Source organism: Pollicipes pollicipes, unplaced genomic scaffold (assembly GCF_011947565.3).
Source record: "Pollicipes pollicipes isolate AB1234 unplaced genomic scaffold, Ppol_2.1 Scaffold_3087;HRSCAF=3621_pilon_pilon_pilon, whole genome shotgun sequence".
NCBI lineage: Eukaryota > Metazoa > Arthropoda > Thecostraca > Pollicipedomorpha > Pollicipedidae > Pollicipes > Pollicipes pollicipes.
In genome coordinates, this window is record NW_023596225.1 from 10,132,086 (window position 1) to 10,156,796 (window position 24,711).

The 24,711-nt window shown below is 56.4% G+C and overlaps 5 protein-coding genes across 5 annotated transcripts in view; 3 read left to right on the forward strand and 2 right to left on the reverse strand.

Moving 5' to 3' along the window:
* Nucleotides 1-148: 148 nt before the first annotated feature.
* The window catches only part of LOC119089359 (zinc finger CCHC-type and RNA-binding motif-containing protein 1), a 60,639-nt gene continuing 36,076 nt past the window's right edge, over nucleotides 149-24,711 (forward strand). Inside the window, exon 1 of the mRNA XM_037212030.1 lies at nucleotides 149-303. The gene's annotated coding sequence lies outside the window, so the exon portion shown is untranslated. The remainder of the gene's footprint in view (nucleotides 304-24,711) is intronic.
* Nucleotides 297-3,395, forward strand: LOC119089352 (zinc finger CCHC-type and RNA-binding motif-containing protein 1). Its single transcript, XM_037212021.1, has 3 exons — nucleotides 297-412; nucleotides 2,480-3,057; nucleotides 3,342-3,395. Exons 2-3 carry the CDS (start codon nucleotides 2,545-2,547, stop codon nucleotides 3,393-3,395), a joined length of 567 nt encoding a protein of 188 aa, XP_037067916.1. The 5' UTR covers nucleotides 297-412; nucleotides 2,480-2,544.
* Nucleotides 10,139-16,179, reverse strand: LOC119089353 (cell surface hyaluronidase). The gene is made up of 3 exons (XM_037212022.1): nucleotides 16,174-16,179; nucleotides 14,535-14,693; nucleotides 10,139-13,210 (listed from the first exon to the last, which is right to left on the reverse strand). Exons 1-3 carry the CDS (start codon nucleotides 16,177-16,179, stop codon nucleotides 10,139-10,141), a joined length of 3,237 nt encoding a protein of 1,078 aa, XP_037067917.1.
* Nucleotides 16,385-23,414, forward strand: LOC119089355 (DDB1- and CUL4-associated factor 17). Its single transcript, XM_037212023.1, has 8 exons — nucleotides 16,385-16,460; nucleotides 17,318-17,440; nucleotides 19,114-19,297; nucleotides 19,624-19,714; nucleotides 20,458-20,574; nucleotides 21,072-21,284; nucleotides 22,799-22,926; nucleotides 23,321-23,414. Exons 4-8 carry the CDS (start codon nucleotides 19,631-19,633, stop codon nucleotides 23,412-23,414), a joined length of 636 nt encoding a protein of 211 aa, XP_037067918.1. The 5' UTR covers nucleotides 16,385-16,460; nucleotides 17,318-17,440; nucleotides 19,114-19,297; nucleotides 19,624-19,630.
* Nucleotides 23,596-24,711, reverse strand: part of LOC119089356 (anoctamin-10) — a 26,104-nt gene continuing 24,988 nt past the window's right edge. Inside the window, exon 13 of the mRNA XM_037212024.1 lies at nucleotides 23,596-23,676. Coding sequence (XP_037067919.1) covers nucleotides 23,596-23,676 — 81 coding nt within the window. The remainder of the gene's footprint in view (nucleotides 23,677-24,711) is intronic.

A 24,711-nucleotide genomic window follows, 5' to 3' on the forward strand; every position in this document is an offset into this window, starting at 1 on the left:
TTGCGCCTCGTTTTGTGGGCGACAAATACATGCCTGGTCTGGTGTAAATTTGGTATCAAATGGTAAAGACCATATTGACGCAGGTAATCCAAATAAGCGTTCGGGAAAACGCAAAGGATGGTAACAGAAAGCGATATAAAACCGCGCGGGTCACAGGTTGTTCCCGGTATGCAATTATCATTGACGTGAGGAGAGTTGCAGGCTGGGGGGCTTAACTGATGGATGGAATGGGATGGAAAGCGTGTGATGAAACGCCACCAACCTTACCTATTTCTCCGTGTCTTGGAGAAGCTTCAGTGCCGGGTTAGTCTAACCCGTTTAGTTGATCCTGTTTTAAGCTCGTGCGGCGGAGAGTTGTCTCGCCGCTCCACATGGTAACCCCTGTGTCTGTTTTGCTTGCGCTTCATCATTGGTAAGTTAGTTGTCGCATTGGCTTTAACAGGGTGATAGGTTTGTCCGACTTCATCAACTTATGTTTTATCATCAGCTCAGTAGATCTGAAAGGGTTATTACAAACTGCTTGATTGTGTTATTTGGGGACCAAACCTCAACCTAAGCAACCTTTTATTACATGAACTCTGCAGGCCCACCATCCCATACAAAATTTTAGGTAAGCAGCATCATTTGTGGATAAATTTTGATGCACCACAATTATTTGTGCACTCCGTGCTATCCTCTGATGTCACCCAACCATTCTTGCAGCTGCTGCCATTAGGCACTTGCCACAGGTCATCCCAGTCTGGAAAATAACACATACTTAAAGCAACATGAGCCCATGCTGCCACAAACCCACCCAGCCATGGTCAGGTGATATGGATCAAAGACAGTTACCTGAACCAACTGGGCTGCCATGACATTAAAAACAATAAATGTTGAATCTAAATATTTTACAGACTTCAATGTAAAATTCATTGCCACTTTTTCAGCAATTGAAGCATCCCTTATGCTGATACTCAGTCCACATTTATTTGTGGAACTGTACAGTACAATAAGGCAAGACAGTAGTATTAGTCTTATTCCTCAGAGAAAAACCAGGGGAATGGAGAGGTAGTTAGGCCGATACTCAGCAACATGCCTTTATGAAAACAATAGCAGAAGTGAACTCACTTCTAGTAGCATTAGCCTTACTCCTCAGGGAAAACCAGGAGAATGGAGATATAGTTTGGTTGATATTTTGGCAATATGCTTGTATCAGAACAACAGCAGAAGTGAATCCACCTCTGCTATTGTTTTGATAAAGGCATGTTGCTGAAGCATCAACCCAACTATATCTCCATTCTCCTGTAATTTTCTCTGAGGAATAAGGCTAACACTACTATCTTATCTATGTGAATAATGTTCTTTGCTAATGCACTGAACAACTTATGTTATTTTGAACTGTATAGTACTGTGGATTAGGGCTTGTAACTTTATCTAACATTTCCTGAACCAACTTTGACATCAACGTGCACATCATTGTGTAGAAGAAAGGACACTCATTTGCATCCCTTGTGATATTTAGAATGATTTTGCTTTTGGATTTGCTAGGTACTGTTATTAGTTATCGCTGATCATCAGTGGCCATTGCGCTTGGAGCCAGGGATATATATGTTCATATACAGGCTGGTGCACACCTATCTCTGGTTTCTGAACTCTGCAACTACCACTAAAAGATGAAACATGCCACTGTTAAGATACCCATTTTTGTAAGTCCAGTTTTAGTGACAGTTTGATTGCACAGTTCTTAATTAGCTCCTCAACAGCATTAGCAACATGTTACACACAAAGTCAAGAAAAAATGTATTTTTATTGCTTGAAATAAACATTCCATGACATGAATAATTGTTTGCTGAATGCTCTGCTGCTTGCTCTTGAACTTTGCATTGTGTTGCATATCATTTAGACTGAAGCTCATAATACACTGGAATGTGATGTTGAGAGCAACATGGATCCAGTTTTGTGTGCTCCTTATAGGGAGGACTAGTTTGTCACCTGCTCATTGGTGACAGCATGTAATAACTTGTTGTTCAATGGAAGTGCACAATTGTGCAGTAAGTTGTATAAAATGTTTGGAGTTTGTTAATTTCCCATGCAGTATTGAAACCATACTTTATATGATGTACAGAACTGTCATGCTTGTGAACTGGCTTGCACATAAAATATTACCATATTTTGAAACATATTCTGGAACTTACAAGAACATTTTATTTCATGTTTAAACTGCTGGAAACTATTGAAACAACTAAGAAACCCAAATATTTGTTATGATATATCAATGTACTCCTATAATATGATTATCAGAGCAGACCAAAAGCAGTTGGAAAGCCAGCTACTTCATATTCTTTGCTCAGCATTCTTTCACTTTCCAGATTGTGCTGTGCATTTCATGGGATTTTTGTTGACATGCAATATACACATATATTTTCTAAGTAGTTGGTGCCAGTGCTGCCACATGACCCTGTCGTGACTCGCCATAAACACGCTACGTTCTCGTCCACAGACCCGCGCTGCCGCGCCCCGTGTGGGCTCGCGTCGCACAGCTCCCAGCGGTGAGGCGCGGCTGCCATGAGCGGCAAGCTTGCGCCCAGCAAGAGCACCGTCTACATCAGCAGCCTGCCGTTCGCGCTGACCAACAGCGACCTGCACAAGCTGCTGGAGAAGTTCGGCCGCCTGGTGCGTGTCACCATCGTCAAGGACCGCGAGACGCGACGCAGTAAGGGCGTGGCGTTCGCCCTCTTCCTGCGCCGCGAGGAGGCGCTGGCGTGCGCGGCGGCACTTGACGGCCGCACGGTCTTCGGGCGCACACTGCACGCCTCGCTGGCGCGCGACAACGGGCGCGCGGCCGAGTTCGTGCGCCGGCGCGAGTACCCGGATAAGTCGCGCTGCTACGAGTGTGGCGAAGCCGGGCACCTATCATACGCGTGCCCTCGTAACGCGCTGGGCGAGCGACCGCCGCCCCCCAAACGGCCGCGCAAGAAGCGCCGCAAGCCGCCGCCGGCCGTGCCGGCCGCGGAGGACGAGGACGAGGAGGAGGGCGAAGACCCGCGCGAGGAGTCGCTGGCCGCCGCCATCCAACACGAGCAGCAGCTGCGCGAGCGGGAGGGCGGCGCCGGCCCGTCGGAGCCGAGCGGCTCGACGGAGCGTCGGCCCCGACAGCCGCGCAACAGCTACCTCTGCGACGACTTCGAGCTGAGCGACTAAACACGTTTCGGTGGCGAGCTGCTAGAGACTGGTGGAGCGGGAGGCGGACACCAGGACAAGTGCTGGGCGCTGGCGTGCTGTGGGCAGTCGCGCCGGACGCTTCGTTGCAGTGGTTGTGTTCAGCGCGGGCCCGTTTGACCGGCGTCATCCACCGCCGTCAGCGCTGGCGCACAGCCAGTGTCTTCATCTGCGGCCTGCTACGGACAGCCATCTAGGTAGGCCTCGCTGGGTGGTCCCGCGTCCGTGTGTGAACTTCGACCCTGTTTCCGCTGACGGTGCTTGTCCGTCTTATCAGGCTCGTCCATCTGTGCGAGCAGCTACCGTGGGTACCTGTTCGTGTGTCGTCCTGTCCGTATTTCCTTCGTCTCACTCATTCGCCGTCCGTCGCCTCTATCTGACGGCGCGGCATCGCTCCTGGTGCAGCGCCAGCCGGCTGGGGAAGTGTGTGGACGGTGTGTCCCTTTTGCCTTTCCGAGTGCAGCAGAAGGCAGTTGGACATGAGGTTCATGCCATGAGAGAGCAGGACAAATTCGTCTTTTAAATAGACCATGCTGAGTCCAACACTTCGTTGGCCATGCTGGTGATATGTAATCTTGGTATTTCGAGTCCCCGGGCAAGATCGGCTCGATAAAGCTGAAGCCTTTGTGCAGGGCAGGATGATGACATGTAGCCCGATTATTCTCACAGAGGGCAAGTCCACCGTCAGTCGTGGCAACACCTTGCAGCCTTGCTGTGGGATGAGCGGCAGCACAGGCCGGACGCCTGGCTGTTAACTGGCCGGGCATTTTGCAACTTCAGCAGCCCAGCCTGGCCTGTCAGCGCCTCACTGAATGCTGGCGGGTCGACCGCACACTGTGCGGTCGTTAGCAAACGGCCTGTGCGACGCACAGGCCATTTGCTTACGGCCGGGGTCAAAGGAAAAATGGTTTTATCATATGTATATAGTTTTATGTACGGTTTTGATATTTAGTTGGTACATTTAAGTTATATCACTGCAAGGGTATATAATACAGTTAGTGTGTATATTTATTGCGCCCAATTTAAAATACGCTTAGTTGTTCGCCGCGGGTGCAGCCCTGTGCACACGTTTTTTTGTGGGAGCTTTATCGGTCGGCAGCGTAGATCGTTCATCAGCGGACATGACCTTTTGTGGAACTCGACCGTCGACTGTGCATTGCTTACTGCGGCTGGCCTGTCGCCAGTGTGATGGCCAGAATACGGCAGCTCCGAAAAATTCTAAATTTGCGCAGGTGGTCATGGTGGTCATGGTATAGGCTATCAGCTGCTAGCACTGTAGGTTTGTCTGATTCCGGTCTCCATTTTATTCGTTCGACCCCCGGCAGCGTCTCACTTAATGCTGACTGGCCGGCCGCAACGGCTCTGTGTAAACACGGCGCCCCATCGCCGATACTTTTAGTCGCGCCTTGCGGGTGCGACCACGTGGTCACGATGTCATTGCGGGAGCATTATTTTGGCCGGCGATGTAAATCCTCATCAGCCGTTATGACCTTTTTGGTTCAAATGGAATCATTAAAGAAGATTGTTAGCTGCTTCCAGCCTGCCAGTGGCGTGGCGGCCGGAGTACGGCGTCCGGGGAGAAATACTCATTCGCGCGTGGAGAATGCCACTGTTGCATTTGATAGCCGTGGTATAGTGCTACCATGTGCCAGTACAACACACTTGTCCGATGAGACAATCTTATTTGTTCGGTTGACCCCTGACGGCGTCTCACTCAATGCTGTTGTACCGGTTGCACCAGCTTTTTGCAAAGATATGACATCCAATTCCAAACACTTTATTGCGCGCAGTGGGTGCAACCACGTGTTCACGATGTTATTGTGGGAGCTTTTATTAGCCCTGTAGTGAAGTACCGTGATGGCCGGCCATGTAAGTCGCTCATCAGCCGGCAGGACGCGATGCTAACTGAGGCTGGCCTGCTTGTAGCGTGATGACCAGAAAGCGGCGGCCCGGAACAATACCTATGAAGTTGCTCGGAGATTGCGCCTGTGTGCCAGATAGGGATGACATAGGGCTATTACCTGGCAAAAGATCATACTTGTCGGATTAACCATCACCGCCTTTTTGTCGTTTTTGTATTCGTGTCTTTTTTGTATTGTTTCGACCCGCGAAAGCGTCTCACTCAATGCTGTCCGCACGGCCGTGGCGGTGGTTTATAAAGTTACGGCGTCCAGTTGAAGCATTTTTAGTCCTGCGCGGTGGATGCAATCATGCACACACGAAGTCATCATGTGAATGCTGTTGCCATCAACCTAAATCGGTCATCATCTGATGTGAATTGTGTGGTCCAAAGAAACCCTTAAAGGCGCATTGCCAACTGCTGCCAGTTTGCCAGCGTCGTAGCGGCCAGAACACAGCAAACGTGAAAATCCCTATAATCGCACCCAACGAGTGGACTGTGTGCACTCTGTAGCGCCGGTATAGGACTATCAGCTGCCAGTTCAACATACTGGTTTGATCATAGAATCTGTTTCATTCGGTCACCCTCCTCCCCCAGCAGCGTCTCACTCAATGATTGCTGGGGCCACATCGGTGACCTGCGAAGCTGCCGCGTCCAATTTAAAATGTTTTTAGCCGCTGGCGGTGGGTGCGACCATGTGCGCGCGATGTCAGTTGGGAACTCTACTGGCTGGTGATGTAAATCGCTCATAGGCCGACATGACCTGATCCAAATCACCCCTTGACGGCGCCCTGCTAACTGAGGGCTTCTTGTCCGTAGCGTGGTGGCCAGAATACGGCGGCCGCAGACAATGCTTGCAAAAATGCGCGCGAAGATTGCGAGTGTGCGCGTTCGATACCACCGATATAGGGCTATCAGCGGCCAGTAGAGCAAACGCCTTCGATAAGGGGTCGACATTATTTAGATGATCCCCAAAGTCAAATAGTTGTATTTAAGTTGTATAGTTTGATATGTAACATGCGCAATATCATCGTCAGAGCTCTATTGGCCGGCAATGTGAATCGCGATAGCGCTGGTATAGAGCTATCAGCTGCCAGTAAAACACATCCGTCTTTTATGGAAATAATTGTCTGGCCGATCCCCCCGCCCCCCCCCCCCCCTCACGACAGGATGCCACTCAAAGCCAGCGGGCTGGCTGCACCGGCGGGTTGGCTAGATACCGCGCCCAGTTTAAACGCCGCGGCCGTGCACGGCCGGTACAGCCATGTGCACACGATGCTATTGTGAGGGCGCTTTTCGCCAGCAATAGAAATTGTTCATCGTTAGGCATGCATTGTTGTGTCGAAATCACCTATATCAGTCACCTGAAATCTTCCGAGTTTTGTTTGTTAAAGCTACCCTTTTGAGTGATATAAACACAAATACTCTCTTTTTTTGCTCATAGTGCTCCTTGCTTCAAAATGCGTCTCACTGCTAGGTAACAGCCACGTCAGAGATGATTGTGATGTCTCACTGCTAGGTAGCAGCCACGTCAGAGATGATTGTGATGTCTCACTGCTAGGTAGCAGCCACGTCAGAGATGATTGTGATGTCTCACTGCTAGGTAACAGCCACGTCAGAGATGATTGTGATGTCTCACTGCTAGGTAGCAGCCACGTCAGAGATGATTGTGATGTCTCACTGCTAGGTAGCAGCCACGTCAGAGATGATTGTGATGTCTCACTGCTAGGTAGCAGCCACCTCAGAGATGATTGTGATGTCTCACTGCTAGGTAGCAGCCACGTCAGAGGTGATTGTGATGTCTCACTGCTAGGTAACAGCCACGTCAGAGGTGATTGTGATGCTCCACGCATTCAGCCCCTGGCTGTGGCAGTGTGATGCTCTTCTCCCCCATGTCGTATACTGTGTGAAACCGGACGGTTTTTATAAGAGCAGGGTGCACAATACACGGCAATGTGTTTTCCTCCGTTTGTGCCGCACAGAGTTGTGCCACGGTGTAGTTAGGTAACATGGTGCATCTGATAAGCACGGGAAATAGATGCAGCTGAAAGAGAAAAGGAGAGGAAGGAAGGAGCTGAGAGAAAAGCAAGGTGGAAATATAGACGCTACTCGAACTTTCCAGAACCCCTGCCCTTGCTTAGCATCTTTCATTGTTTGCTGGCTTTCCGGTTGGGCGCCACCCAATAGGAGGCCAACTGATGATATCGTTCTCTGAAGGCTATTCCCTCCCATTTGGTGGCCGTGGCAATCCTGCGTAATGATCCTGACAATGAAAACAAAGGAATGAATCGGTAGCGTACGCGGCTTCTGATTCTAGTAACCTCAGGCAGGTGAATATGTCATAGTCCAAAGATGAACATCAGGCTATATCCGTCGACTAATTGCAGCACGTACCCGACGCAGTGCGGCCTCCAGATGGACCCACTTACACGTCGCGACGCTAATGCCCTGGTTATACGCGCCGAGAATAATGACGCACTGACCCGGAGCTAAACGATGGGCTGGTGCAGCAGGCGTCACGCTGCAGAGTGAACAGCTTGAGTTTGCGAAGGTCGCGTGGACGGAGTCTTGGCTGTCAGCTCTCCAGCATGCTGACGTCACCCACGATATGGAAGGCCAGTGCACTGCGGAAGTTCGCTAACAGCCACCGGCGCTCACCATCTGTCGCAGGGGTGAGCCGGTGACGTTTGGAATGGTATGTCACGTCTGATATTCGTGTTCCCAAATGTTTCATCTCTTAGGCATGCATCTGCTTCTATTAGTAGTCGCTGTTAACTTCAATCACTGCATTGATCCGTGTATTTTTGTTTGTTCCGCGAAAGCTTTTCGTTATCGACATAAGATTGGCGTTTCAAATATCTTTCGTGATGCATAATCTGTTTACTCTGAAAAGACACGCCCGCACTTACATTATTGCAAGCATATTCTTGTCTTCGAAGTCGGTTCTTGTCCGTGAAGGATTTGCCGATTTGGAGAACGGCCTGAGGGAAGTGTGTCCCTTCGTTCACTCGCGGTGCTCCGCCCCGGAAACGAACACATGTTGGTTCTCCCACTGATGCAAATCCATGCATCTTCCAGCCAATGCAGTATGCGAATTTTGTAGTGAATGCGTTTCAAAGATGGCCTGTGAATGCCGTGGAAAGACGACTAGATCTTTCACCTGACGCGTTCACGCTGCTGAGTCAGCACATGGGCTCTGCTTGCACGTGTAATGTTTCTTCAGCGAGTTAGATCAGGCTCTTATTCGTGCATTGTAATCAACCGGAAGGAACCATTTCGATACCACACGACAGTATGATCATGCCTGAGTTTGAAGCAGAGAAACAAAAGATATAGTGATATGAACAAAAATTCGGCTCAGATGTCAGCAAAACAACAAAGATGTCGACACACGTCAGCACCTTAACAAGATAACAATCATTGGATGCCAGGCTCGTTGTACTTTCCTGCGTCATCGTGAGTTATCCTTAAAATCCATTCATGTATGCGTTTATTCAGAAGTTCTGTTTCGGTTGAGGAACAAATCCGCGTTTCACATCTAAATAAGATTAGAAGAGCGTAAGAAAAACGAGTCAACCCAACGTAGACTAGTGCCACTCCTATCTCCCGTGAGGAGTTATACAAAACGGGCTTGCTGCTGCCAGGTTAAGCACTATTTGGACATTTTTCAGATGCGTAATTTATTCCTTTGCCACCGCAGAAATTCCTTATTCTTTAATTCGTTCTGAAATTGGTAACTACACCCATGCTTTCCTGCTTTAAAAATCCCTATGTCTCAGCCCGGTAGGTAGCCTAACAGGCTGTGGCAAGCTTCACATCGGATAGGTATCGCGCGCGTGTGCATTTAGAGTGAGCTGTAGTTGTCGCTGGTGGCACAGTATGCGCCGTTAACAGGGGCTGCGAGTCGCTCCAGGGTCGGTAAGCTCCGATACACACAACCTGACCGCCGACGGCCGCCTGCCTTCGGACGCATGCTGTGCCGCCTGGCAGGCACCTGCTCAGGTGCCATGCAGGCCACCCCAGCTTCAATCACAAAGCCATCCAGGCGAGTGGCGTGTTACAGCAGGCGCGTCTTTCGGTTGATTATGGATGGCCTGTTGAATCAGCTCGACAGTCTTTATGAGGCAGCAGCTAGCTGGGTAGGCAACTGAAAGCTTCCAGTGTCATGGTATTCGTAATAGAGCGTTCAGCCAAAGGGCTCGGTACCAGGGCGCGAGACAGTAATGCCACGTTTTCGTCATCCCGTGCTTAACCAGGGCCGGGGTCACTTAAGCGCCGTCGGGGTTCGCAAAGCCGATGCGTCACGAATACCAGGAGATGCAAAAAAAGGAGAAAAACACCGAAGCTGTGGTGGAGTCCAGAATTTCAGGCTTCCATGAGATCCACTGTTGCCGGGTCGGGTGAAGTGCAGGGTTTCAGCCAAACACGAACATCGGGCGGGTCGGAGTCGGGCGTCATCTTAAAGTACAGGGTTTCAGCCAAACACGAACATCGGGCTGGTCGAAGTCGGGCGTCGCCTTAAAGTGCAGGGTTTCAGCCAAACACGAAGATCGGGCTGGTCGGAGTCGGGCGTCGCCTTAAAGTACAGGGTTTCAGCCAAACACGAACATCGGGCGGGTCGGAGTCGGGCGTCATCTTAAAGTACAGGGTTTCAGCCAAACACGAACATCGGGCTGGTCGAAGTCGGGCGTCGCCTTAAAGTACAGGGTTTCAGCCAAACACGAACATCGGGCGGGTCGGAGTCGGGCGTCGCCTTAAGATGAAGTCCGGAGTATGAGCCCATGCTTGAATCTGGATTTAAGCCCGCAGTGAAGTGCGGGGTTTCGGGCACCGTGAGCTCGGTGACATATTAAACCGTAGTGAATCCGTTATCGTGATCTGTGTTGAAGTCGACGTGATCCTTCGGCGGGGAAGTCGGGGGTGGTGAGGGCGCCGGTGGCGTCAAGTGATCCGTGTTGAAGTCGACGTTATCCTTCGGCGGGGAAGTCGGGGGTGGTGAGGGCGTCCGGTGGCGTCGAGTGATCCGTGTTAAAGTCGACGTTATCCTTCGGCGGGGAAGTCGGGGGTGGTGAGGGCGCCGGTGGCGTCGAGTGGCTCAGTCCGGTAGGTGGGATAGGCGCGCTCGGAGCAGTCTCCATCCGTGTTCATGTCGGGCAGGACGATCTCGATGGTGGGGCAGCCGGCTGGCTCGCCCTCCATGCCCGGACACTCGTCCACCGTGTCGGGCGTGCGTGCGTACGGCGAGCTGAAGCGGAAGAACAGCACGCCCACGGCCGGGTCGTGGAAGTAGCGCACGTCGGCGCCGCCGCTTTCCAGCGAGCCGAAGTCCGGCACGGGCACGGCGCTCATCTCCAGCGTCGGCGTGACGTCACGCCCGACGCAGATGCCGACCGTCTGGCTGACGTCGGCCTCGACGCCGGCCAGGCGGATCTTGAAGCGGCGCGGCACCGTCTGGTTGAAGTGCAGGATGTAGGACTCCTGCGTATTGAGCGCGTAGCTGATCTGGTAGTTGTCGCGGCCAAACGTGGCGGTGCCGTCGTTGCGCGTGATGAACGTGTGCACCGGGTTGGCGGCGCCGTCCCACCAGAGGAACTGCAGCTTGGTGAAGCGCGCTGGGCACATGTGCAGGTTCCACTGCGGCACGGCCGCGCAGCGCGCGTTGAGGTGCACCGCATACGGCTTGACGAGTGTGGCGCCGGCGTGTGTTGTGAGCGAGCCGTCCTTGTCCCAGATCACGCTCTGGATGTTGCCGGCTCTGTCCTCGAAGCCGCGGCCCTCGCTGGCGTCGAACACGCGGTTGCCCTCGGCCGGGTCGCTGTAGCGGAAGATGGCGCCGCTGGCGCTGTTGACCGGCGAAGTGTAGTCCCTGTTACGCCGGCGCATGCCGATGCCGCCGGCCGGCCGCACCACGTTGCTGGCGAATTTGTCGAACGTGACGCCCTCCAGCGAGACGATGCCGTCGTAGAAGATGACGCCGATAATGGGCAGCGCGTTGTCAGCACCGTTCATGCGGATCTGGCGGTCCCACCAGATGACAGTGTCGTTCTGCAGCCGGATCCAGCCCTCCGGCTTGCCCTTGTTGGCAGTCTCGCCGACGATGAGTGAGTCGACCAGTCGTTTCACGCCCGGGTACGAGTAGAGGAACCTGACCCCCTCCACGCTCTCCGCGATCTTGAAGTTGCGTGCCAACACTTGCGGGCCACGTACCTTCACCGACTTGTAGTTCTTGAAGGCGGTGAAGCCGTTGAATTCGACCACGACCGCCGCGCTGTCCGGGTCCTGCGGGTCCTCCAGTGGATTGTAGTTGAAGCCGCTGTGGACATGGCCGTTCGGTTTCAGTACGCCGTCGAAAAGCAGGCCATACTCGTTGTTGGAGTGCGCCACGTTATCGACGAACGCGCCGAGCGGGGTGCGGTACGCCTCGTTCTCCGCCATGAGCCCCAGCTCAGCTGACGGACCGATTGGCTCACGCGGGAACGTGTACCAGATGCCGAAGCCCTCCGAGCCGCCAGCCACATTGCCTTCCATCGCCGTGTCCGGATTGGTGATCCAGAAGGTGGAGGCGCGCCCGTCCGTGGGCGTCAGGCTCGTGCGTCGCGTGCTGAAGCCCAGGTTGCGCCGGAAGGCCGTTCGCTTCTCGCCGCCGTCCTCCAGGAAATAACAGTGGCCGTAGTGGTCGAACGCCATGTTGTCCTCCACCAGCAGGCCGTTAGTGCCGTGTACGGTGACGCAGCGCGAGAACGTGTGGTGGATGGCGTTGGAGCGCACGTATGGCGGGTGCTCGCGTGAGTCCACGTCGCCGCACATGTGGAAGTGGACGGGGTACGCACCCAGCACCGAGTTCTGACCCATGTGGAAGATCTCGGCGTTGGCGATGCGCACCGTCTGGAAGCCGGCCAGCACCTTGATCTGGCCGCCGAACGTGTCGAAGCTGAATCGGCCGCAGTGGTTGTCGCCGTAGCAGGCGTCTTCCATGCGGCCGTGGATGCGGACGTTGCGGTTGAGCAGGCCCACCTCGGCGCCCATGTTGACCCCGTCGGTGGTCTCGCCCCAGTGCGTGAACAGAATCGGCCGGCCGACCTTGATCTCGGTGCTGGAGCACTCAGCGCACTCCAGCAGCGTCAGCTCCTCCGCCTGCCGCCAGTCGTAGTCGGTGGACGTGACGGCGATGGTGTCGCCGGCGCGCCAGTCACTGACGTCCGAGTCGACGGACAACGTCATTGTGGAGGCGGGCACCGTGCCGGCCGCGTACGACAGCATGCTGACTTCGAACGGCCAGTCGCCTTCCAGCCTCGTCACCGACTGCACCAGGAAGTCAGCGTCGCCGACGCGCTGCACCAGCCGCGACGTCATCGAGTTGTCGCCCTCGGGGTGGCCGAGCTCCTCGACGCTGTTCTCCGGATGGCCGACGTGGCAGACGGCTGCCCAGGCCACCGTCTGGCCCGGCGCGAGGTCACGCAGGTGACTGCGACGCTCGCCGCCGTAGCACGCCTGCTCGAGCGCCAGCGCCACGCGCTCCGGCTCCTGGCCGCCGTCCAGCTCCACCTTGCGCTGCATCACCAGCAGCACCACGCTGTCCTGGCGCGTCACGAGCTCCGCGAACTCGCACGAGCGCCGCAGCCGGCCCAGAAAGCCCAGCGGCTGACCGTCGGCCGAGAACTCGTACGCGATGAAGCCGCGGTACCAGGACTGCGCGTCCTCCGACTCGGCGAAGTCGAAGATGGGCGAACCCACCACCAGCTCCCGCGTCGTCTTCGGCAGCGTGGTCTGCAGGCGCGCCCAGGCGCGCCGCAGTGCGCCGTGCACCTCCAGCCGGCCCTGGTCAACGACCAGGGCCTTGAGCTGCAGCGCGCCACCGACCTCGACGCCGACCGTTTCGTTCTTGAGGCCGAGCAGCTCCAGCTCGGCCTGCCCGGTGAAGGGACAGTCCTCGGCGCCCACCCACAGCTCGCCGTTCACCAGCACGAACTCGGCGGCCAGCTTGGCGAGCGCCACGTTCGGGTCGAAGACGAGCCGACCGCCGGCGGCCACCTCCACGGAGACCAGGAAGGGTGTCGCCGTGTCCAGCAGGATGGGCTCCGTCACAACCACCGCCTCGCCCTCGACTGGCACCTGCGGCAGGGGCTCTGATCCGTCATTCGCCTGCCCGGGCCGGAGGGGTGGAGGGAGGGAGCAGCGGGTCGCGCACCGGGCGTGTGGTCGCCACGGACACGCCGAGCGTGGTGGACGGGGACAGAGGTCAGCTGACACCCGTGCGGAGGTCTGACTGCGCAACAGCCACGGGCCATGGGCGGAGTGGGGCTGCATCACTGGCGGGGTGGCCGGCGACTCAACTAGAGCGACTTGTCGGGCGCGACGGGCATAGGCAAATCTGGACCAAGTACATCCCATCTCATCTGAGTGGCACGGCCCAGCCGGGGGCGTTTAGTTTTGCTTCGCAAACCTTTTGGCTGATAAAGTCATCAAAACCACCACAAACAACACAACAAACATGCATCAAAGGGTGTCATGGTTTTGGGTAGTGTGCAGTTCAGAATGGGAGCGAAGTCCTGCTTTTGGCCCTGAAGCCGAATCCGAACCCAAAACGGTGACGTGAAGTCGAAGTCAAAGCCGAAGCCGAAGCCGAAGCCAGTGACACGGTGACAGTGAGGTCACAGGTCAAGCAAGACTTATTTTTGAAGAGCAAAGTCGGCAACTGCAGTGAAACATCACCTTGTCAAGGTCGAAGGCAATAGTTAGCACCATATGAAGCCGTTTAAAGCTGTAAGTAGGGACAATAGCTCCAAACATCTCCCAGCCTTCATAGGAGCATCTCGTCTCATGCGTTCTGTAAAACCTTGCGATTTCATAAACCCGTACTGTTAGCAGGCGCAAAGCAGGTTTTGCCTTTGCAACGCGTCAGCCCGTTCCCCGTTCTTGACGAAAGGTTCAGTAAATCGTGACTTAAAGCACTGGGACCTTACTCCGTTTGGCACTTGGAGGTCTCTCGTCTCCCGCCGAGCACGCATTCTTTCGTTTCTGAAAGACGCCCGTTCACGCATTCGCAACTGACGAACAATGCTGTGCGGAGACGTCCGGGCGGGAGGCGGAGAGCGGAGGCTGATATGAGCGGAGGGGAACTGCTGGTGTGGGAGGCGGTGCCCATCGCACCCAGTGAGCAGCGGCCGCCCTGCCGCGACAGCGGCGGCGCCGCAGCGACAGTGGCGCCGCGTGATGAGCACCCGAGGACACGCCGTCCCAGGCGAGGTCGCAAGGGGCGCCGCAGCGACAGTGGCGCCGCGTGATGAGCACCCGAGGACACGCCGTCCCAGGCGAGGTGGCAAGGGGCGCCGCAGCCAAACAGCCGGACGCTGTGTACGCACACTGTGACCGCCCGCGGCCGAGGTTCCAGCGCAGAGCCGGGCCGAGTTGGCGGCCGGCCTTCGCCACGGCTTACCGCGCCAGAGGCCCAGGTGGCAGCGTCGCTCCAGCTCTTGAGTGCGGCGTCGTCGTGCGGGCAGACTCCCACGGCGAGTCGGGCCAGGGCCATCAGGCCCAAACCGAGCAGAAGTCGAGGTACCATGGTCTCGTCCGGCGGCAGGTGTTTGTCCACCGGCTACGGGGGCGCCGCCCTTTATACGGCGTTGTACCGCCACCGGGAGCGTTCCTCCGCGGCTGGCGGCGACACCTGTGCGCCAGCCTCGTCATGATCTCCCGTGTCGGTGCGATTGGCCCCGCGACGTCTGCCGACGGTTGATCGCAGGACACGCACCTGCCATTGTGACGCGTGGTAAGGCTCATTGTGCGGCTGACAGCGTCGCCTGCGCTGCACGCTACAGGTGGCCGAGCCCTGAGCCGTCGTGGCCTGAAGCGGTGTTTTCTACACGCTAATGAATGACGCTCGTGGTATATTTCAGCCCGCAAGAAATGTAGCGTTGCTGCTGTGAAGATAGGCCAAGAGTTAACAACCGGCGCCCGTACAGAGAGCGCTGTAACCGGCACTTCCGTTCGCCTGATTGGCGCAGCGTATTGCAACAGTGTCTTGTCATTCATCGGCAATGAAAAGGGGGCCGGTACCAGGGCAAGCTACAACAGTGCATTTAGGCTGCGTTGGCGGACTCAGTGCCTTAAAAATAAACACATGTTTTGGGGATGCGGGTACGATGGCTGCTCCGGATCAGAGAGATGAACTCCAGTTAGTTTGAATTCCGTACTAAGCACTGCTCGGTGCTCGCTCCGAATATGTTAATCGTCCTATGAGACCATTCAAACCTAAATTAAGCAGAAGTTGTCTTATCCTCTCCAGTGCCGCGTTAGGCAGGGCAGCAAACGTGAAGCATATGCTCGACCTGTTCCAACTGCTCTCCGCCTGGCCGTCCGCGGGTTCGTGTGAAGGGCTCGCGCACGTACCGGCTACATTGAAACCGCGTCGAACAATGCGCAAGGACATGGAACATGAAGCCGTATTGGTCGGCCAGTTGAAGTTGGAATGGTTATGTGGTGCGAGCGCTTTTGCTGTTCTGCGATCTCGACCAACGCCGGCATTACTATTCCTTAGCAATTTACATCATCTCGACCAGAGCATTGCCTATCCGCTGAATTAACAGTTTGGCAGTCTCGTGGAAAAGCTGAGAAACGGTGCTCAATGTCTGAACTTTGTGCGTTCACCCTTGTTAGGGAGTTCATTTGATCGTCACCAGGGCACCACTTCACTAACGGGTGGAGTCAGATGATGGCACGGCACGTCACGCTGCCTCAGGCTGGGCAGAAAATACAGTGTGCCGGAATAGGGAAGATCGTCGTACATGTCAAATTATATCAGCTCACTGTCATAATACATACTCTCCCAGCCATAACTATCTAACCAACCGAATTCCCAACGATGTTCGTTTCCCGCAGCGCTACGTCGTGTTCAATAAACGCCTGTCTGATACCTGCTCTCTACCCTTCATTTGTGGGTAGTGACGCATTGCAATTCAACAGTTCGCGTTTTCTACTTCCCATATGGACTGTGGCTGATACTTTCACCCTTCACCCCCAAGCGCCACTTACCAACACGAATGATAAGCCACAAGTCATCAGTCCCCGCCCCTCACCCGCATCTCCCCCTTGTTTCAGCGGCACCGGCGCCGCTCCATGCCTCGGTCCCGCTTCGTCACGGGCGGCGTGAGCTGGGGTCGGCCGCCGCCAGCACCGCTGAGCCTGCTGCGGCGCGAGACGGGCCTGGGTCGCGATCCGTACCGGGCCGTCTGCCTGGCCCTGCGCGCCGTGTGCTGCGCCGGTGGTCGGCGCCGGCTCCAGCGCCGCCTGGCCCGCGCCGACGCCGCTGACGCCGAGTACGCCGTAGAGCAGCTCTTCCTGCACGCGCCGGCGCAGCGCAGCGGTGAGCCGATGTCCCGGGGTGTGTACCGCCCTGGCGTTCTGTCGCTCTGATGAAGCAGCGGTGAGCCGATGTCCCGGGGTGTGTACCGCCCTGGCGTTCTGTCGCTCTGATGAAGCAGCGGTGAGCCCATGTCCCGGGGTGTGTACCGCCCTGGCGTTCTGTCGCTCTGATGAAGCAGCGGTGAGCCGATGTCCCGGGGTGTGTACCGCCCTGGCGCTCTGTCGCTCTGATGAAGCAGCGGTGAGCCGATGTCCCGGGGTGTGTACCGCCCTGGCGCTCTGTCGCTCTGATGAAGCAGCGGTGAGCCGATGTCCCGGGGTGTGTACCGCCCTGGCGCTCTGTCGCTCTGATGAAGCAGCGGTGAGCCGATGTCCCGGGGTGTGTACCGCCCTGGCGTTCTGTCGCTCTGATGAAGCAGCGGTGAGCCGATGTCCCGGGGTGTGTACCGCCCTGGCGTTCTGTCGCTCTGATGAAGCAGCGGTTAGCCGATGTCCCGGGGTGTGTACCGCCCTGGCGTTCTGTCGCTCTGATGAAGCAGCGGTGAACCGATGTCCCGGGGTGTGTACCGCCCTGGCGTTCTGTCGCTCTGATGAAGCAGCGGTGAGCCGATATCCCGGGGTGTGTACCGCCCTGGCGTTCTGTCGCTCTGATGAAGCAGCGCCTTATTCTGTGTCGGTATGCCACGGGCAACCCCTCTGCCTTATTGCAGCATCTAACGGGCGTTACCAGCACTTGTGTACAGCGTCCAGTTGGAAGCTCCCTGGTTTTGTTTCAGGGTCTCACTGATATACTATATATATGCCATCCTGCGTGATGTGTTTCCGTCACGCACTGATCCCCAACCGGCTGCGTTTCAGTGCTGGCCGCCCCGGCCTTCGGGCCTCTGGACCGACCGGGCAGCTTCCAGCCGTTCTTCAGCGACATCGATCGGAAAGACGACAGGTGCACCACGCTGGTGGAGAGGCCCCACCCTTACCTCGGTCAGTGTGCCCAACCCTGCGCTGGTGGAGAGACCCCACCCGTACCTCAGTCAGTGTGCCCAACCCTGCGCTGGTGGAGAGACCCCACCCGTACCTCGGTCAGTGTGCCCAACCCTACGCTTGTGGAGAGGCCCCACCCGTACCTCGGTCAGTGTGCCCAACCCTGCACTGGTGGAGAGGCCCCACCCGTGCCTCAGTCAGTGTGCCCAATCGTGCGCTGCTGGAGAGGCCCCACCCGTACTTCGGTCGGTGTGCCCAAATCTGCGCTGGTGGAGAAGCCCCGCCCGTACCTCAGTCAGCGTGCCCAATCGTGCGCTGGTGGAGAGGCCCCGCCCGTACTTCGGTCGGTGTGCCCAAATCTGCGCTGGTGGAGAGGCCCCACCCGTACCTCAGTCAGTGTGCCCAATCGTGCGCTGGTTGAGAGGCCCCGCCCGTACTTCGGTCGGTGTGCCCAAATCTGCGCTGGTGGAGAAACCCCGCCCGTACCTCAGTTAGTGTGCGCAATCGTGCGCTGGTGGAGAGGCCCCGCCCGTACTTCGGTCGGTGTGCCCAAATCTGCGCTGGTGGAGAGGCCCCGCCCGTACCTCAGTCAGTTTGCCCAATCGTGCGCTGCTGGAGAGGCCCCACCCGTACCTAGGTCCGTGTGCCCAACCCTGAGAGGGTAGAGAGGCCCCATCCGCACCTTTGCCAGTGTGTCCGACCTTGTGCAGGGATACCGCCCAGATGGGATGAATGGACTGCCATGCGTCAAAAGCACACAAATCATGTGCATGCCTCCTGTCAAGCGAGAGAATAAGGGTGTACACAGGGCTGTCAGCCTTGTACACCTCGCATTGCGCGGTAGGCTCGCAACGCCAAGGCTGTCCCACGGTCTCACGTCTGACCTGAGCCTGGGTGACCTGAGCCTGTGTGACCCGAGCCTGTGTGACCTGAGCCTGTGTGACCTGAGCCTGTGTGACCTGAGCCTGTGTGACCTGAGCCTGTGTGACCTGAGCCTGTGTGACCCGAGCCTGTGTGGCCTGAGCCTGTGTGGCCTGAGCCTGTGTGACCTGAGCCTGTGTGACCTGAGCCTGTGTGACCCGAGCCTGTGTGACCTGAGCCTGTGTGACCTAAGCCTGTGTGACCTGAGCCTGTGTGACCTGAGCCTGTGTGACCTGAGCCTGTGTGACCTGAGCCTGTGTGACCTAAGCCTGTGTGACCTGAGCCTGTGTGACCTGAGCCTGTGTGACCTAAGCCTGTGTGACCCGAGCCTGTGTGACCTGAGCCTGTGTGACCTGAGCCTGTGTGATCTAAGTCTGTGTGACCCGAGCCTGTGTGACCTGAGCCTGTCTGACCTGAGCCTGTGTGACCTGAGCCTGTGTGACCTGAGCCTGTGTGACCTGAGCCTGTGTGACCTGAGCCTGTCTGACCTGAGCCTGTGTGACCTGAGCCTGTGTGACCTGAGCCTGTGTGACCTGAGCCTGTGTGACCCGAGCCTGTGTGACCCGAGTCTGTGTGACCTGAGCTCGTCTGACCTGAGCCTGTGTGGCCTGAGCCTGTCTGACCTGAGCCTATTGACCTGAGCCTGTCTGACCTGAGCTTGTCTGACCTGAGCCGACCTAATCCTGTGACCGTCTGACAGGTCTGTGACCCTCCGACCTTGTGACCTCCGGGCGCGGCCGTCTTGCCCTCAGCATGCCGGCCGTTGGCGTTCTCCCTCCACTGGCAGTACACGTCCACGGACCTGGAGGTGGTAGACATCGGCCGGCGCCAGCTCGTGCGGCGACTCAGGGTGCTGGGCCCCGGCCCGCCGGGCTCGGTGCACCTGCGCCGCCAGCCGGCCGTCAAGTACATCCACCACGACTTGGAGCGCAACGAGTCAGTGGCGACCGATTGGGTGGCCGCGGCAGAGTGGGGTGCGGCGCTGAGCTCAGCGGCACAACAGGCTAGCCAGACAGGTCCTCCCAATATCGCAGAAGGCAGTGCAGTCATTTTGGTGAGGACTGTTCGTGCATATGAGTTTAGCAGCGTCTGTGAATAGATGAGGTGTTCTCGTGTTCTGCAAACCGGAGGTACCATTCGCTGGCGTGCTGGCGTGTGGCCCTCTGTTAACGGGCGTCGTGAGGTCCCAGTCTACCGGGGCCGGTGGCGCGTTCGCTGCCGTGTTTCTCCGATTCCAACGGGGGTTGTGACTGCTGCCTCAGGCTGGTGATGACATCAGTGCAGACGGAGGAGGCGCTGGCGTCCGTCATCGTGTTCACGCTGCACCCGCTGGAGTTCCTGCTGCACTTTCAGGTGGGTGTCCCGCTGCCCGCGCTGCTGCCCCTCCGACGAGGGACCTTAGGTAGCCTTGTTCCGCACACTCCACGGATCAGTGCGGTGTCGCGTGTTCTGGTGATTTGTGCTGCTCGTGTTTGTGCGATGTCTTACGCCATGCAGACGCAACATGGACGTTTCCGGCATGTTAAGCGACGGCATGATATGAAATTCGACGGAATGCATGAGTTTGTGACTAAGGATATTACTATGGTTGTTTTTTCTCGCATCAGCCATGACAAAGCGTTTTTTGGAACTTCCAGAGGAGCTCAAAGATGTTAAATTTCTCGATGTTTCGTATTTATTGACGGGGACAAGGTTTTTGCTAAGCATCGACAGTCATGATATTGCGATATTCAAGAATATGAAGCATGTCTAACTTCGCTTTTTCATGATTGTCAGTGATCAAGGCCTGTCAGCAACCGTGCAATATTTGTCAACTTAATATCTTTGAACGTTCCATGATATTCTAGCCGAGTGGCTATCAGCATCAAACACGGTGCGTATGATGGACACAAAGATGGTGGGAGTGGTGGTGATGGGGATGACGCTCCCGGTTGTTGCGCAATATTGTTGTGCCTTTCCATAGCTCATTTTTTCTTTATTTTATTTTTTAGATAGTGCTATTACTTCCAAACCTGTAACCACCGAACGAAACGCACCAATGCGTGATTCCCTGGCGCCGGGCCTCTGAGTTGACCGGAGCGATCGGCTGTCTCCAGGTGTTGCGTCGCCACTTCCCGCGCGTCGACTCGGTGACGGTGGGCGACGGGGTGGTGATGCTCAGCTCCCGCTCCCGGGGCCTCGTCTCCCTCTTCAGCCTGGATCGGATACTGCAGGTGGGCGCCGGCGCCGCCAGCGCCACCTGGAGCGGCGCTTATGCTCTGCTGGCCGGGCTCGCTCCCCGGACCGGCCGTCCCGCTGACGTGCCGCCGTGCCGTGACATCGCCGCGCCGCCGCCGACGCCGTCAGCGCCACCTGGGACGGCGCTCATGCCCTGCTGGAGGGGCTCGCTCCCCGGACCGGCCGTCCCGCTGACGTGCCGCCGTGCCGTGACATCGCCGCGCCGCCGCCGACGCCGCGCCTCTAACTGGGGTACTTCCTCCCTCCCGAACCTCATCCAACCTCCGCCGGACAGGGCCCCGCGTGATGTATACATATGTCGAACTGCGTGACGCTCGCGCAGTTGGTGGTGGCTTTGACGGTGCGAGAACACAATAGGCGCAGTGGCCGGTTTTCCGCCCGTTTTCACGCTGTTTTGCCTGTCAGCGGTTCCCTACCGTTGTTAGTTTTGACAAAGATTCTGCCCCCCCCCCCCCCCACCCACCCTTCGTAGGAGAGGAGCTTCCAGGCCGGATTGGGAGACGAGGTGACCGTCCAGGGCCAGCGGTACGTGATCGGTCAGCCTCCGAACGGCCTGCCAATCAACGGCCAGCTCCTGCCCACGGCTCCGCCCATAGCCACGTTCCCCGCTCACCAAGGCTATCTGGAGATAGGCGCCACGCCTTACCACGTGGTTACTCGCCGCAAGCAGTGTGACGGCTTTGAGGTAGGTGACGTCAGCCTGCGCCGGGAGGCGTGGCACGCGCAGGGTCTGATGGGGAGGGGGGGGCATGAGTACATGGACATGGGCGTGGCGTGCTTTTGACGACTCTTACGCTCGGCGGTGGCGGTGTACGCCTAGTGTGTCTGTCGTCTGTCGCGCTTTGAAGCTGGCTAGATGAAGGACACTCAGTAGACTGAGACCGCCTCTTGAGTCTGGCCACATGAAGGACACTCAGTAGACTAAGCCCGCCGCTTGAAGCTGGCCAGATGAAGGACACTCAGTAGACTGAGACCGCCGCTTGAAGCTGGCCAGATGAAGGACACTCAGTAGACTAAGACCGCCGCTTGAAGCTGACCAGATGAAGGACACTCAGTAGACTAAGACCGGCGCTTGAAGCTGGCTAGATGAAGGACACTCAGTAGACTGAGACCGCCTCTTGGGTCTGGCCACATGAAGGACACTCAGTAGACTAAGCCCGCCTCTTGAAGCTGGCCAGATAAAGGACACTCAGTAGACTGAGACCGCCGCTTGAAGCTGGCCAGATGAAGGACACTCAGTAGACTAAGACCGCCGCTTGAAGCTGACCAGATGAAGGACACTCAGTAGACTAAGACCGCCGCTTGAAGCTGGCTAGATGAAGGACACTCAGTAGACTAAGACCGCCGCTTGAAGCTGGCCAGATGAAGGACACTCAGTAGACTAAGACCGTCGCTTGAAGCTGGCCAGATGAAGGACACTCAGTAGACTGAGACCGTCGCTTGAAGCTGGCCAGATGAAGGACACTCAGTAGACTAAGACCGCCGCTTGAAGCTGGCCAGATGAAGGACACTCAGTAGACTAAGACCGCCGCTTGAAGCTGGCCAGATGAAGGACACTCAGTAGACTAAGACCGCCACTTGAAGCTGGCCAGATGAACGACACTCAGTAGACTAAGACCGCCGCTTGAAGCTGGCCAGATGAAGGACACTCAAAAGACTAAGACCGCCGCTTGAAGCTGGCGCTAGCTGATGCAGTGGTGCCGGGCAGCCGCAGCAATCAACCAGCTGGAGCATTGCTGACCCAGATGGCTTAGAACCTGGCCCGCTTTGCTGACTACGTGAGAAGACAACTCTGTCTTCTCGCTTCGGACTTCGGACTTCGGACTGGGTCCACTAGTATCTGACGGAGCGGAGATGCTAGCATGACCCCCGACCGTCTCCTGGGCAGGTCAACACCGTCCCTGGAGGGGTCGATGTGTCATGACATCTGATCCTCTCGTGGGCGAGTCCACATCCTCTTGGACAAGCTAAAAAACTCTGACCCCCTGGGCGGGTGTATACCGTCTCTGATAGGGTCGGAGTGCTGGCGTGACCTCTGACCGAGTCGTCCCTGACCCGGGCAGATCTATACCAGCTCCGGCGGGGTCAGGGTCGGACGTGACCTGATTCCCTGCCTATTTGAGCTGAACAGGTCCTCACAGCATGTGGTGGGGCCAGGGCCTGACCTGACCTAACCCTGTGGCCGTCTGACCTGGGCAGGTCCACGCCGTCTCTGACGGGGTCAGGGTGCTGACCTGCGGGGGTCTGCAGCCCAGCATCTGCCCCGAGGCGGCGACCTTCATCGACGACGGCCCGCTCATCGTGCAGCATTCAACCTCTGAGCTCAGGTCTGCCTGCGCAGCGAGGTCCGGCTGCTTCAAAACTGTTTTAAACAGCTATCTAAGGCAGTCACCCTAATCGATTCATTTCGTCATTTGCCAATCAACTACAAGTCACTTGAACGCGGCGTTTTCTGTCTCCGGAAACAGTGGAATGTTTAAGTGGTTGAGGTAGCACTTTCGGTCTGGCCAGTATTGCTGTCTCGGTTTATTTCATTAGGCCTGGTGTGTGCCAATCCAAGCATAGAGCTCTCTACCCGTCCTGCACTTTGAGATGTGCGAAGATACGTAATTCATGTACGTTGCGCCGGCGTCGCTGCGAACATGATGCCGTATACCATCGTATGCGTGGGAACGCATGTCGATTGTACTTGGGCACACCCTGACCTGTGTTCCGTTTCAGGGTGTTTGACCTTAGGTCAGGTCAGGTGGTCATGCACGTCGATCCGTTGTGTTTCTCCGTTAACTTCTCGCCGGTACCAAAGTGTTCCTGTTAGAGACAGCGGTCCGGTATGACGTCACCTGACGAACTCATGGCGTCAATCATGATCGTCTTCCGTTTGAACCATCGCATCGCGCACGTGATCTTCCTTTTTAATGGAGCAATGCGTGAAATATCCGATGACCCAGCAGCATCGCGAATGTTCCTGGGACGTGGAACAGCAGCACCTGACACTGTCACGTGTATGTCGTGGATACTTCTGCACGAATGTCGTCCTGCCCGATGTTCGGCGGTGAGCTCTGAACCTTCCGGTGACGCTGCCGGGTGTGACGTCACGTAATGAGCTCATCTCTCGTGCGGTGGCGTGGGCCGGCGCGGGTCAGTCCTAGCGGTCGTCTCGCCGCCGGTCACCGCACTGCTAATGCCATTACGGTGCACGGCTGCATGAGGGCCACTCCACGCGCTGATTGGCGGGGGAGGGGAACTCCAGGCGCCTAATCGGCGTGGGCCAGTCGAGGCACGTCTTGTGGTTTGGTACGCGATCTGTGATGTAAGCGGGGCTCACAACCAGGGGTGTAAATGCGCAAAATGAGTCGGGGAGGGGGAAAGACAGTGGAAAATGACGAAACCTACCTCAAAATACGCCAACAGTTTATCACCGGAGTTTATCCCCGGAGTTGACGTACTTTCGCCTCAAAGTTGTGGCTTGAAGCACAAGTTTGGAAGGGAATCCCTGAGCTAAATAGGAACCACACCCGTGCTCGTAACTCCGCGGACGGGGACCATGCGATCATAGTACTCCCGCTATTGCCAGTTTTATAAAGTGCAGCTGTAGCCTGTGCTGCTTTCGGATCGCCCCGTGTAATGTATATGGTCCTGGGACTCGTTTCTTTCTATCACCAATTCCAACTGTCAAATAATAACTTAAACTCAAGATCAGTCGAGATTGAGGTGTTCCCAGCCCTGGGCTTCGCATAGTGCGATATAATCCTCGCCCTGATTGGGAAGGGGGGGGGGGTCGATGCAAACCCCCTAGGGTTTTTGACGACACCTCTCTGGCATGCTGTGCAATAGCACCCAAATTTTTGATATCCTATCGGGCATCCATTGCGCGTGTTTTGACACCCAAAAACGTGTACCTAGCTCTTCTGGTGTCGGAGCGGCGGCGGCTTTTGAGGAATTTTGCACGGCGAGGTACGGCCGACGCGGGCGGAGAGCGGAAACCGACGATGCCGTGGAACGCGCACGGTGGCCCATGTTGTTACATTAATGAACCCATATATCCTAAACATATGCTCAAAACACACAAATGTGCATTGCTGCACTCAGATTTGACCAAGAAACACGCCTGT